This window comes from Lissotriton vulgaris, chromosome 8 (genome assembly GCF_964263255.1).
Source record: "Lissotriton vulgaris chromosome 8, aLisVul1.2, whole genome shotgun sequence".
Lineage (NCBI taxonomy): Eukaryota > Metazoa > Chordata > Amphibia > Caudata > Salamandridae > Lissotriton > Lissotriton vulgaris.
The window spans coordinates 152,125,924-152,140,184 of NC_141696.1; the positions used below are offsets into that span (position 1 = coordinate 152,125,924).

Genomic DNA, 14,261 nt, shown 5'->3' on the forward strand with positions numbered 1-14,261 from the left:
TTCATAAAAGGAGCACTTCTGCTCCAACTGCTGACTACATTTTATCTGCTTGGGCTGACTAGCATCTGCTCTGCTGGGGTGTACTCTATCTGTGCGAGTAGACTAGAATCTCCTCTTGTGGGCAGCATGCTGTTGACACTGATATATTAGTGATCAGTAATGTGACTTAGGGCCTGATTATGACTTTTGGCGGTGCGGGCGGCACACCACCACCAAGTGTCGCCGTCGCCCAATTCAAGTAATTTTGTAGTCTGGCGGGCAGGCGGTCCCACAGAGGTGCTTTTTAAAGGAGCATTGCGTGCCTTAAACGGCATCACTGTGGGACTGCCAGTTCACGTTCCTGCACAGGACGGTATGCACCATGTTGTGCATTCCTCCCCAAGCAGTAACTGGGGTGTGAAACTACTGCGAGGGGCACCTGTGTCCCCCTCCATGCACCCCATACACGGGGGCGAGAGGGGGCCCTGTAGGGCTCCTTTCTCTCCACACTGCCAGCAGTTATAGGGAAGGAGAACCTCCATAACGCCACTGGCTGTGAGGAAAGTCTTAATATACTTGACAGTGCCTCAGGGCACAACCAAGCATAATGTGGCCCGCAGACCACCACCAGGGAATGCGGTTCCTTGGTGGATGCTGCGGTGCAATGGTGGGCCGACTGCCAAAGTTCTAATAAGTCAGTTGGACTGCTGGTGCATCGGTGGCTGGAATGCCACCGCTTTGCCCATGCAAGTCTGGCAGTTCTCAGGCTCTTTAAGTAGGAAATAATCTTGACTGCAACCCCCTGGCTCACAGCAATCTAGCATATACTAGGGGGCCTTTGCATCCATTGACATTTTCCCACTCTCTCAAAAGCCAAAAGGATGCTGTGATGCCTGTGGAGGGACTTGCATGATTTACTTGTTATGGCAAAGTGTACAGAGCCAGCATTCTCTCAGCCACATTTTTAAACTAAAGTGTTGTTGGTTGCAGACCACCATGCATGTCTTCATAGAACATGCTGTGAGCACCAAGCGAGTGGTGCACACGCACAATTCTGTATTGATTGCTTGATATTTTTAGTGCTTAATATAAAAATAAGTACATGGTTCAATGTTTTAAGTGCCAGCTGCTACTGAATACCAATACTGCCTATTTTTGATTCCACCTTTTATCCATCTTTCACGAACCTACACTTCTGTTTTTGTGTGTCTTACAGGTTGTTTTTATTCCTGCTTTTTCACAGTATCCCTACCTTTTTCTCTTCTATGTTCTTTCTCTCTTGCCTTTGTCTTGCTTTGAGTCAAAGTCTGGTCAAAACTATGTTTCATGCCCACCACCTTCAGAATGTAAGTACTGTTTGCTGCTGGCCACTCCTAAAAATGAAACTGACCTCTATTTTACATTCTACGCTGCTCTTATCTGTGCTTCTTCCAGTCCGACCTAAAATATAGGAATATATTGCAACAAATGCACTTGTGCATTGAGCATAAGCCGGTTAAAGCACATGATTATTCTTTATCGTGTTCTAGGCATATGTCCTGTGAGTCGTGATACAATTGACTACATCCTCTCCAAGAATGGCACTGGAAACGCAGTGGTCATTGTGGTTGGAGGAGCTGCGGAGTCGTTGGATTGCAGACCAGGAAAGCACCGTGTCACCCTGAAGGAGCGGAAGGGGTTTGTGAAACTAGCCCTCCGGCACGGGTAAGAGTTCAGCTCTGCAGGATAAGGGGCGATCCTCAGAGGGTTCACATAACCTGTGATCTGCTTTGTACTTGCTGATTTGGGGTGGTAAAGTGATGGGCAAGCGATGATCTGAAGCTTCAGTATTGGCAGGAAAACGTGTCTACAGTCTTGGGCCTGAGCCATGATTGCATGACAGACCACAATGCAGTCTGTTGGCCATGCATGGCCCACCCCTGTGCCAAGAGTGATGGTGTAATGAAATAAGCTTATAAAGTGCAAACAATTGCCCAAAGGCATCAAGGCGCTGATAGTGGTCGGGCTTAGGCAGGAGGAGAGGCATTTAATAACATGTTTTTCCAAGTATCATTTAATAGTGCACCATTGACGTTCTTTAGCTCTGCAAGTAATGGTGTTGCTATTTAATGATAAGCAAGTTGTCTACTTTGAAGGGATGAGCCTGCCATGCCCACATTGAAACTCTTGACACGCACAATACAGCATATATCACCAGCGAGTGTTTAACTCCACCCTGCACCCGAAGTTCAAGAGCAGCGGGTTCCTTTTCATAAAGGAATCCCTGCTTTTGTGTCAGTAGTGACTCCCCTTGGGAAAGTTTCAGGCTCAGCACAAGAGACATCCATTCTAAAAAGTTTCTGTAGCCTTAAGAGGCTTTAAGGCTCAGTCAGGACAGCAGGGTCAGGGCAGACATGTTTCTAGCACTGTGGCTTTAGACCGACTACTAGCTGCAGCTGGTAGTCGGTCTAAATGACGTCTGTTCTAGATGGCATGGACCCCTTTTTCAGCCTTAAAGGCCAATCAGTAAGCAAGCTGCAGCTTTTGATGTCTTTTCTAGTATCGGCCCAACTGGACTAGTCCGCAAAGGTGAGTCTGCTGACTTGCATCAAGACAAACATCTTTGACTTCGTCAGCTCCACTTGCAACAGCATCACCTATAAAACATGTGCAGACACTGCCTACCTATTTTCACTTCGCTAACCAACGCATTTGGGGCTAGATTTACTAAACCTGTGTGTTGCTTTTCTGTCACGCAAGAGCTAAAGTGAGATTTACTAAGCCACAAAAAGCCACCTTTTGTGGCTGCATGGTTTAGTAAATCCACAGTAGTGCATGGCAGCACAAATCACTGCCTTGCTTTACTCTGATTTGAGAAGGCATTACATGGGTGGAGAATGGGCGTTCCCATGCAGCCACCCATGAATTTCTGCACAATCCCAGATTTACTTCGGTCAATAAAGCAGGGGTTGTGTCAAAATGATACTTCTTCCCAAAAGAGGTGTAACAAGGAGAAATATCTTTGTTTCTCCTTGTTGTTTCCTCTTTGGACTGTTTTTGTACTGGAAGGTGTCCCTTTTTTGCAAAAAACAATCCTGCCTGTAATGCAGGCGCCCTTGCACCTTGGCTCAAGGGTACGCGTGTTGGTGCTAGGCAGCACTTAGTGTGCCAGTGCAGGGAGAGAGCAGGAGTGAGTTTTCTTAGTAGATATGGTACATACCTGGTCACTGTCTCTCAGTTCAGCAAGTTGTCTCGTTATGTTGCTTGGTAATTCGATAAATCTAGACCTTGGTCTTTAAAGAACCTTATCACCTCTAGTCCAAAAACACAAACTCTCTAACAGCTGAAACTCACAAGACCCTGGACAACAAACAATCCTTCAAAAACCACAGGCGACATTATACCCACCTACAAAAATTCATGACTGAAGAACCTGTTCCTATTGCAAAAGCAACTTATTGGAAGCCACATAGCCCTTTCAAACTAAGAATGCCACCAAAAGGTTGTAATGCCCCTGATTTGCCACTGAACACTGCGTGGAAATATGCACCACTCTCAGCCAGTTCAATGAGATCGATCAACTCGACCACACTGACCCTGCAGTTAAAGCACCCATCTCCTCCAAATTGAAATGTATCTCTAGTGTCCTTCTTTGACACACCACTCTTCACTGAAGGCTACTCCAAGGATGTTTACCCATATCCACAGGGAAGACTGTGCTCACAATGCTTGTGGTTGTTGTGCAAAATAGCTCGTGGGTAGACCCCACCAGCCTCTCTCATGATCAGACAGATTCTGCCAACCTAGACCCTTTCTTGTAAACTGAATGCTCACCCACTTGCGTGTTCTGAGCAAAATCAATGCACTCAGACTAACAAATGGGGGTAGGGTCGCACACTACTCACACACCGGCGGTGTCGTCCCTAAGGACTCTGGTTAATGTAGTAACGTGTTCACGATGCATCATCTTTCGATCTTCTGCTATCTTTGCCATCCCTGGACACGTGTTTCGGGGTATCACCCTCGTCAGCAGGGATAGGCCGTGTTCTGGGGTTGCGGATGGCGTGTTCTGAGCAAGATCAATGCACTCAGACTAACAAGGCTGCCTAAAGCGAAGGAATGCTCCCACAGATACAGTTGCACTCCAGATCACTGATGCCAGCAATCCCAGTTGCCTTATTGTGCAGTACTAGAAACAGTCATTCAAGCTTGCTTCCCTACATAATGGGCTTTGGCGCTGTAGTGGACTGGTGTTCTACCAGAACAGATTCTGCTCATTCAGGTGACTTCCAGGTTCCAAATTCATCCATTGAACTTGCATTAATCCCAAAAACTCCACCCTGTTGCCAGTGGTTCAAAATATTTACTTGGATTCTTCCTGGGTGATGTTGCATTCATCAGTGTGAGGATGTTGTCCAGCTTTACCCTAAGTTGTTACATTGCTGCATCACAGTTCAGTCCTATGTGATGTGGTATCATACCCTTGAAGAAAAATAACTACCAACAAGTGCATCGCTAGCGCAGTAACGTACATAAATGATTTCACACTCACAAATCCAACAGTGCCCAATTCCTGAGGTTGCACTCCGATGTCATGCTTAAAACCCACATTGCAAACAAAGCAAACCTTACAGCAACTGTTGTTGCTGGATTCAGACTTGGAAGTTCAGTTGCTGTAAGTAGAGCCCTGCTTCCGGGCATCAGAATCCCATCAATCCTCTTCAATGCCCTATGCGCTGCAACAATTAATCAAGGGATTGTGGTGTGACAAGCTGTGGCTACTTCTACCTACCCACTTTACCTAAATGCACTCTTCTCTTCAATACCTGATGTGTAACTGTGGCTTTCTCCATTCTGTATCTAACTGTAAAATCTGTTTGTACCATTATCTTTATGTAGTGTTCTGTTGGTTTGGGCTGCCTTTGAAACCCTGCACACATTAGACTTTACTTTGTGAGAGAGTACCTCGAATTTTGTTTCCCATGTGATCTAAATGCCCTGTTTACAGAATGTTTTGCTTAGTAAAGTACATCGGCCTTGGCTGGTACACTAGAATAATTGGACTTTTCTTTTGTTTCATTAGGGCAGACCTTGTTCCTCTGTACTCGTTTGGAGAAAACGATACTTACAAGCAGATTATCTTTGAAGAAGAGTCCTGGGGGCGATGGGTACAGAAGAAATTTCAGAAATATGTTGGTTTTGCCCCTTGCATCTTCCATGGCTGTGGTCTATTCTCACCCAGTAGCTGGGGCTTGGTACCCTATGCCAGTCCCATCACCACTGTTGGTAAGTCTCCATTTTGTCGTCTCCTGAATCTGCAACTGACTTTGGCTGCATTAGACGCTTGACCTAGTAAATTTAAGAGGTTTGAAGGCCAAAGCAGTAAGTTGTGTAGTCAGGTTAGGATGCAATGATGGGTTCCTCTATTAATGGGTGTTTTGTAGTTATGAGAGTCTGGAGGAAGCAAAGAAAAAGTAAGGCTGTCAACTTGTTCCTAGTCCATGTCACATTTGTAGTCCCTGGATTTTCTTTGACAAAATATTCACTCTGGTGTGCCTTGAAGTCTGGTCCTCAGCGGACTAGTTCAGTTTCCGTTATACAAGTGTGGAGTACATCTATGTCCTTGTTTCACCTTAACTTAATTCTTACTCCCACTGCACTCTGTCTGCTTGTGGTGATTTAGTTTTCTCCGTAAAGAACCATTTGCCACCCTTGTTCTCAAAACTAAGCCCTGTGACGTGCTTGGAAGTGGGATTTTCCATTCTAGTGCAGCTATTATACAATGTTTTGCATGTCTGTAATGTCTTCTATGGTCACCAACTCTTAAAGACTTTTCTGTGGCATGGTAAGGTTGCCATTGGCTGCAGCACTAGAATGGAAAATCCCACTTCCATGCACGTCACAGGGCTCAATTTTGAGAACAAGGGTGGCAAATGGTTCTTTCAAAGGTTTCCATGAGAAAGTGCCCAAGATCCAGAGGTGTAATAGTCCTAAGGGTGGGACTTGGGAGGTCAGGCTCTGTCTGTTCCCGCTTTAGAGCACCATTGGAGGAGTGGAATACGTTGGTTACTGCCTATTCATGTTGCCCCATCTGCACTTTGTAAACGCCTTTAAAAAAAAAAGCTAGACTCGCTCACATTTAGAAGGTGGCAGATGGCCTCCAGGCCAGCAGAGGATAGGGACCTGGCTCCATAGCAATGGACCAGCTGCCTGATCGCAAAACCTTCAAAGCAACCGCTTCTGTGGCTGCTGAAAAAGCAGAATAGTTCACCTAACAAGTGTCATGGTTGTTGCATCTGCCTGGTAACATTTAGTTGTTTTTCCAAAAGCTGATGTTTGTTACTGAAACCAAAAATGAATGCCCTTGGCACACAGGGAGTTTTTCTTCCTGCAGCAGGGAGTCAGTGAGTAATCTCCCTGTTGCACCACCCTAAATACGTCAGGGTGCAGTCACTATGACCCCATGGCCCAAGGATGGGGTATTCCATCATTTTAAGGGTTCCTGATACTTTGCTCAAACTGTGAGGAGGGAACTTCAAAGTTCCTGAGTAGGACAACTGCCAACTCTAAATGGGCAGGAGGCTCAGTCCACCCTCCTCTATTGTAGAGTCTCAGTACCACTGTACTGTGTGTCCTGAATACATCCTGACTGGTAAATAGTAATTGTGGTATCCTCAAACCTGATCCCACAAACACCAGGTAGAGTTGACTGTCCCCATATGATTATTCACCACTCCCCCGCCCCGCCACCCCCTCATCTACCTTCTCTCTACCTTTCCTCTGAATCCCCCCTCGAACTCCAGAGGTCCTTCTTGTTCCCCAAAGGCATATTCACTTCCAGTCAGGGTCTTAGTGCCCGATATTACATCTTCTGCCTCCTTTTTAAACACCATCTCAGTCTTTGCTCAAGTACTTACATTTTTTTCAATCAGTCTCCTCTGTCGGCTCACCTGTTGACCCGACTGAGTGGTCGACAGGTTGTGAGCTAACTGGAATCTCCTTCTGTATTGATTGTCATCAAGTGATTCCCGTCTGGCATTGGACTCAGTAAGTCTGCTCTCTTTTCAGGACGGAGTCACGTTCTGCTTGAAATGAGACACATTCTGGGTGATGGATTTTCCGCTACAAGTCGCGATGACCATGCTTCCTTTTCGTTGAGTCGCCTGAAATGGCTTGAGGCCGCATGTAATGTTTGCCTTCTATTGTTTTTGTTGTCTACCCACCACCCAGTCTCCCGGTCTAGTCACAGCCTCCTGGACCCAACGCTTGGCCTCGGCGTACCACTTCATCATCTCCTCCTTCTTTGTCAGTGGATTGAAGCCAGAGGGCATCCACTTCTCCCTTGAGAGTCCACTGAGGGAGTCTTGTTCTGAGTGCACGTCCAAACATTGGAATTGCAGGTTTTCTCCCATGGTCAAGTAAGGTGTGGTTCAATAAGCACGCAGGACTTGACACAGGGGCTGGTCATTTATTATCCCTTCGCCTGTGACCATCTGAACCGTTCTTTTCAGTGTGCCCATGAAACGTTCAATGACTCTATTGGCTTGGGGCCACAACTGGGTGATCTGAATGTGTGAAGTCTAAGTGTTTTTGAAAGTCTTAGAATTCTTTGCTGGTGAATGGTGAGCTGTTTGATTTCAGTGTTTTAGGGAACCCCCCATGTTACAAATATATTATCCAGTGCACAGATTACTTTCTCAGCCCCATTGGAGGACAGTATGTTGACCAAAAGAAAAGGGAATGTTCATCCATCAGTACTAAAAGATATTTCCCAGTGGCGAGGGGACCAAATAAAATCGACAACTTGAATGAATGAATACCTTCTTCTATAGCGCATGGCTACTCTTGAGCATCCCAGCGCTGTAAGACCAAGGGACCAGGAAGACGCTATTGAAACAGGTGTGTCTTTAAACGCTTCCTGAAAGCGAGATGATTAGACTCGTGCCTGATGTCATCTGGGAGTGCGTTCCATTCTTTAGCTGCATGCACAGAGAGCCGGCGGCCACCCATCCGGGCCAGCTTTATCCTGGGGACTACCAACAAGTTCCGCTGGTTGGATCTCAGAGATCTCACTGATCGATGGCGACAAAAGAGGGGATCCAAAATCGGCGGGCCAGCGCCATGGATGGACTTATGCGCCAAGCACATTGTTTTGAAAATAATCCTTCCCTTGATGGGTAGCCAGTGGAGATATTGAAGTGCGGCTTTCGCTGAGCATCTTTTGGGGACTTTCATGAGCAGCCGAGCAGCACAGTTCTGCACAGATTGCAGAACTTCTATGGTGCCGACTGGAGCTCCCATATAGACGGCGTTTGCATAATCCAGCCGCGACAAAATCAGCGACTGGACCAGCAATCGTCTGGCTTCGAATGGCAGGAGGTCTAGCACTTTTTTTAAGACTCTCAGCAGCCCGTAGCAGGTTGCAGCTACCTTTTTAGCCTGATAGTGAAAACCAAGGGAGGAATCTAGCCAGATCCCCAGGCTTTTTATGTGAGTCTTAGGTGCTGGGGGGGGTCCTAGGCAATGAGGCCACCAAGGGTCCAAGTTAATTGGGGCTTTGTAGCCCATAAGCATAATGTCAGTTTTAGTCCCATTTCGCTTCAAACAGGAGGAGGTCATCCATTCCAGAACCTTGGTGAGACACGGGGTCAGATTATTGATCCCCTGTGTCCACTTCATGCTCTCACACGTTCTCAGGTAGATCTGACCTTATTAGAGGATATTGTTTGGTTGTTGAGGACTGGCACATGCAGATGTGACATGTTTTAACTATTTTACTTTGTCATCAAATTTTGGAAACCAGAGTCTCTCGTGCAGCGCACGTTTTGGTGGCTACGATTCCTATGTGCCAGCTCAATTGCCTGTTTTTATAATACTCTTGGGTATTACTATGTGTGATCCTCTCAATATAATTCCTCCTTGGGTCACTGCTAACTGTTTATGTATGTCACAGAACACTCTTATTTTCTCTGTATCATCTTCATCTTGTTTGCTGTGTTTCCACTTTTGCATGTCAATGAGTCATTTGATCGGTGTCTGACTAGTGTCCTCCCGTCTGGCAGCTGCAATATTTGGGATTGACAGCGCAGGGGGAAGACTTGTGTGTACGATGGAACAGAGATATTCCACAGCCATTGACCGGCTAGTTCGGGTTGATTGCAATGCAATGGGTGTCGTGAAAAATAATCTGCTGGATTTTGTTCTTTCCCGGGCTTGTGGAAAATGGTGTAGTCATACTCCTGCAATGGCTTCACCCACCGTTCCATTTGTGGGGGCATTTTCGCCTTGGAGTTGGTGAATATTGTTAGTAGAGCCTGGTGGTCCGTGACTATGGGAAATAACTTTCTATAGAGGAAAAGGTGAAAATGTTCACAGGCCCAGACAAAAGTCCTATTGAGTAATCCGCAGGAACTGTACATTTTATGTATAAGACCAACACCACCTTTAGCGATACAAATGGTGGCGATGGACCTAATGTGAGAACAGAAAATGAGAACATAAGCACGTTCAAAGAATGTTCTGGTGCACATACCATCTGATTCTATAGCAAGGAAACCTGATCATGCGCAACAGTAAATATCAAAATTACTTCTTTTTTGATCCTAGTTTCTTCTTTAAAAGATGACCTAGACTTGTCTCATGATGATGTTCCAACAATCTGGGGTAGTCCTGCTTTGTCAGGTTACCTTCGAATCATTCCAGCCTGTTTGGTTGAATTTCTTCAATTATTGTTAGAGAGTTGTTGAGCAACATGTAATTGCTCTCAGTGTTGCTTGTTGGTACTTCTATCTATTGAGGTGGAGATGGAATCCAGCAAGTCCTAAATAATCTTCCAATTCATCAGGTTCCATCTATTGGGGCGCTCGTCTTGTTGTTTATTAACATGTGTTTTGGTAAGGATAACTGCCACTTAATGTCTCATTGGCACCAAGTGGACCAGCATGACACAAACTTCATCCTCTTAATTATTGGATATGCCTTTGAGCAGAAAGGTCTGGTTTCTTACCAGATGCAAGGACTGCCCAGACGTGTTGATGTTCAGGAAGCATATGGTTATCCATCATGTCTGGTCTTCCCTGACTGATTACTGGGGACTTTGGAATCTACGGTTCTACAAATTATATGTCAAGCAGTGAGGTATTAGTTCCTGAGAGAGAGTCAATCATGTTTTTCTTCTCAGATATGCAATAAAAAGTGATTTTGTGGCAGTGGTCCTCAGATTCTAACTCCACGCCTAAGGTGCCATGTCATGGTCCCAGTCTAGGTACATTTCCAGATCAGATGGCTTTTCACTTTATTTTCTGTAACATTCAGGTGTTTCCTGAAGGATTCAGTGTTAGCACAGATTGTTAGATGTGATCTGATGACAACTGGGGATGCAGGATATTTTCTGTCATGGGATATCAGTTTTCTATACCTTTTTATGGAAAATCCCACTTGATTAGCTCGAGTGGCTTAATTAGATAGTGGCCATTTTGACCATTTCCTAATTGGGCCTTCTTGCACTGGTATTCTGAGTCACCAGAGTGATTTTCTGTCTTGCACCTTTTCCACATCATCACCACCATTACTTCCGTGACAAACAGATTTTGGAATTTAGTTGCTACATAAATCTGTAAGCTTTCCTTTTATGCACCTTCAACTCTGCTAAGGGAAAGTATTCTTCAAGGGCATTCAGATACATTTACAGTGGGAGGGGAGGTTGGCAGGTGCCCTTTCACATGAACTGAACAGGGTGCTAGGCAATTTCCCGTAATGTAGACACATGAGCATGTCTCCCTTCAAGTGGGTTACACTCAATCACTAGACATTAGAACAAACAAAATGCATAAACCACTCACACAGTATCAGTTTAAAGTGCAGCCCAATAATTAAATTTTTAAAACCTCATTGCTGACTCCGTTCATGCAAAATACTGGGTGCCCCACTTGTACGTGAGACTGCATTACAGTACTGAATGCTCACAGCCAATGCATAAGTTTCTCAAATATTCCAATGTGTTCCTTTTTCTATTCTTAACCACAATAAGTCTTAATGCTGCTACCTCCTGTCAATCTAGAAAAGGGTAGGCTTCACTCATTTGACCCCTCAAAGTAGGGTCAGATTCTGCAAGTCCTCATTTGTATCTATACTTGGGACTTTGATACCCAGCCTATACTAACAAGTTTCATCTTCCACAAAGCCATCTTTTCTCTTAGGGAGTGGAAATGAGATAGATGTAAATTGGTAGAATTTATTTTTTTGAGTTCTGATACTCTGGTCCCAGAATCTTCTATTATCGAGGCATTTTCACATTTTATCACTGAAGAAATGATATACTAAGTGCTAGGTACTGCAACTAATGCCTGAATATGCATAGCAGGCCTCCATTGGGCATGCTGGGTTACAAGCATGCCCAATTTAGCCCATGGAGGTGCTTCAACTATCATAGTGGCATATACTTCATTAACAAAGAAATGCAAGGTTTGTCTAATGATTCTCCCATCTTACTAAAGTACCACTCTTATAAATGTGAATATTTATTTTAAATTTGCAGTTGGTGAACCAATCACTATTCCTAAAATTGAATGTCCAACTGAAAAAGATGTGGATCTCTACCACAGCATGTACCTGAACTCCTTGATCAAGCTCTTCGACAAATACAAGACTAAGTGTGGCGTCCCGGAGACTGAAGACCTCGAAGTGAACTAAAGGGCCGGCTGCAACCATTTAGACTGGCAGTTCTTCCAGAAAGTTGTCCCATGATATGCATCCCACCTCCAGACTTACAGTAGACAAAGCATACTACTTGGATTTTGAGAAACACATTTAGATAGTTTTGTGATTTTTATCCTACAGGAATTGCTTTGTAAATGCCTTTGATGCCAATGTGTTATTTTCCCATTGAGGAGGGATGTTCTGTGTTGGGACGTTTTAACCATTTGAGGAGGCTTTGCGCTAAAAACAGTGTTCTGGCAGAAAGAGCTGAGCCCTAGTAACTTTGGAATTTTAAGGCTTTCTTCTGACATTGGGGGCTTACAACTTGCGTCCACTTTCAGTTTCAGTGTTTGAAGCCTTTAGTATTCCTCTGTGGTCACTTTAACATAAACGTTGAGCCACTGTTCTGCGACTCTCCAGAAGACGCTTGCATTTTGTCAATGCATTCTGGTTGTCGCTTTGTGACTGAGAAACAGGCCACCAATCTAGGTGAGCTGTGTAGTTTGAAGCATCTCCAGATTCATGTTGCACAAAAGGTCACCTTGGTTTCTGGAAATGTAATAAGAGCTGCACTCGATGACTTCTCTCTGGAGTATGATTTCTGTAAGTCTAGCACAGGAGCACCTTACTTGAAGATATATATTTCACTGTTGTCATTGGTCTTTTTGAGTTGATCTTAAAAGCTTGATTTATTTTTCCTGATTATGTACAACTGAGAGGACCTAAGATGCAATATGAAGTTCATGTAATCACATATTTGCCAATTGTACTAACTGTTTTAACTTCATTAGTGTTCTTTTACGGATTTCTGTCATATACAACAACCAATCTTACAGGACCTCTAGGATCTAGCCTGCAGCCTCTTTATAGTCATGGGCTTGCAGAACCAAATGTCTACAGAAGCATCTGTCTTCATTAGAATTGACTTCTTGAATGCTATGTCCACAAGAAAGACTTATTGAATGTAAAATGGTATTGGGAAGTGTCCTTTCGACCTTAGGTTGACTCTCGCACAAGGGAAGGGGTTTTATGGGTCACATTGATCCAATTTGTAGGCAGGGGGGTGTTCTATATTAAAACACTGCACGGTAACCAAAGAAGGAAAAGCTAAAAAGCAAAGTGAGGTTGTTTTCTTTCCCTAAGTCATGTTGTCTCTCTTGAGTGCCTTTTAATGATTATGCTGGTGCATAAAGGTTAAAGGGAAGGTGTTGGCAGTATTAAGGACAGGAGACTCATCAGCAGCATGGACCAGGGAGAAAAATATGCATTCTACTGATTGATAGAAAATGTAATGCCTCCATTGAATGTATAAAGAAAATATAGAATTTGTACTCACCATTTGACATTTTTGTATTAAAAATGTTTGTTTACAGGAATGTTAACGGATGTAATGATGCTGTAAGAGAACTTAGGGTAGTTTTTAATATTTTGCACAGGCTTCATGGGTAATTCAGCCTTTGATTCTAAGCGTGTCCTAGTTATAAAATGTGCCTTCTGCAATGAAGGAATGTTTTACTTTCCAGTCACTGCATCTTTCAACTCTATTTACCAAGCTATTGATATTTTTTTGTACAGTGTACACAAATAAAACTCATAAATAGGTGTCTCTTTCATGTTGTTGGGAATGTTCCTGCTAAAGCTGTAACTAGGTCATAACTACAAAACAAAGGTGACTAAGTAGAGGGCAAATATGAAATGAGTGGCAAGATCTTCATCTAGCTTTCAGTGCTGTAGACTGAACTACGACATGTATACATTGGCACAGCAGGCAGATTTTCAGTAACCCTGGGCAAAGCACTATGCTACGCTTGCATAGTTTGCGCAACTTCGCACTACGTGAACTGCACGTAGCACAGTGCAAACACGCGTAGCGGTCATGTTTTGCTTGCTCTCGGTCCTCAACGTCAAGTTGGCGACCACGAGCAAGCAAAATGACATCCCGGCGAGACTTTTTCCTCGTTCGCGATCAGCAACATCAAGTTGCCGATCGCGAGCGTGGAAAATAAACCTCCTGGCAAGATTCTGAACGCGGGGAGGTCAGGTTGCTAATTGCGAGTGGTTGCGTATGCTCGTGACTGCTCGTGATGAGAAACTACCAGTCCGCGTTGTGAAAGAGGCTGCTCGAGTAAAAATCTACTCGCGCAGCAGAAAACTACAGCTCGCATCGTACAAGATGCCGTTTTAAAAGATTGCACACTCCCGGATGCTTGTCTGCACTGTGCAGCCATTGAAAACGGCACCTTGCACATTGCGAACAGGGTACTACGCAGTTCACGAAGTAGCTCGCATAGTGCGAAGTGAACTTTGCGTAGCGCTACTTCGCGAACTACGCCCAGGGTTAATTTTCAGCTGGAGCGTGTTTATAGTTTGCCCAAAAGACTAATGCTGAAAGTGCACAATCTAGCTGTACTGAACTATGATTTTTCTGCCCAGCCATCAGTTGATGGGTTTAAGGATAGAGGCCATATGTAGCATTAGAAAGTTTGGATTACCCAGAATACTAGGTGGTTCAGAGATCATTAATTTATTCTCCGCTGTGCTTAATTCACTGCTGGTTGCTGCCAAAACCTGTTCTGTATAATAGTGAAGAGTTGTCTGCACTTTTG

The 14,261-nt window shown here is 44.4% G+C and overlaps 1 protein-coding gene across 1 annotated transcript in view; it reads left to right on the top strand.

The window, feature by feature from the left end:
• DGAT2 (diacylglycerol O-acyltransferase 2) overlaps positions 1-13,257 on the top strand; it is a 67,680-nt gene extending 54,423 nt beyond the window's left edge. Inside the window, exons 6-8 of the mRNA XM_086933864.1 lie at positions 1,509-1,683; positions 5,042-5,244; positions 11,495-13,257. Of these exons, the coding sequence (XP_086789990.1) occupies positions 1,509-1,683; positions 5,042-5,244; positions 11,495-11,649 (533 nt within the window). The 3' untranslated portion in view covers positions 11,650-13,257. The remainder of the gene's footprint in view (positions 1-1,508; positions 1,684-5,041; positions 5,245-11,494) is intronic.
• The last annotated feature ends 1,004 nt before the right edge of the window (positions 13,258-14,261 follow it).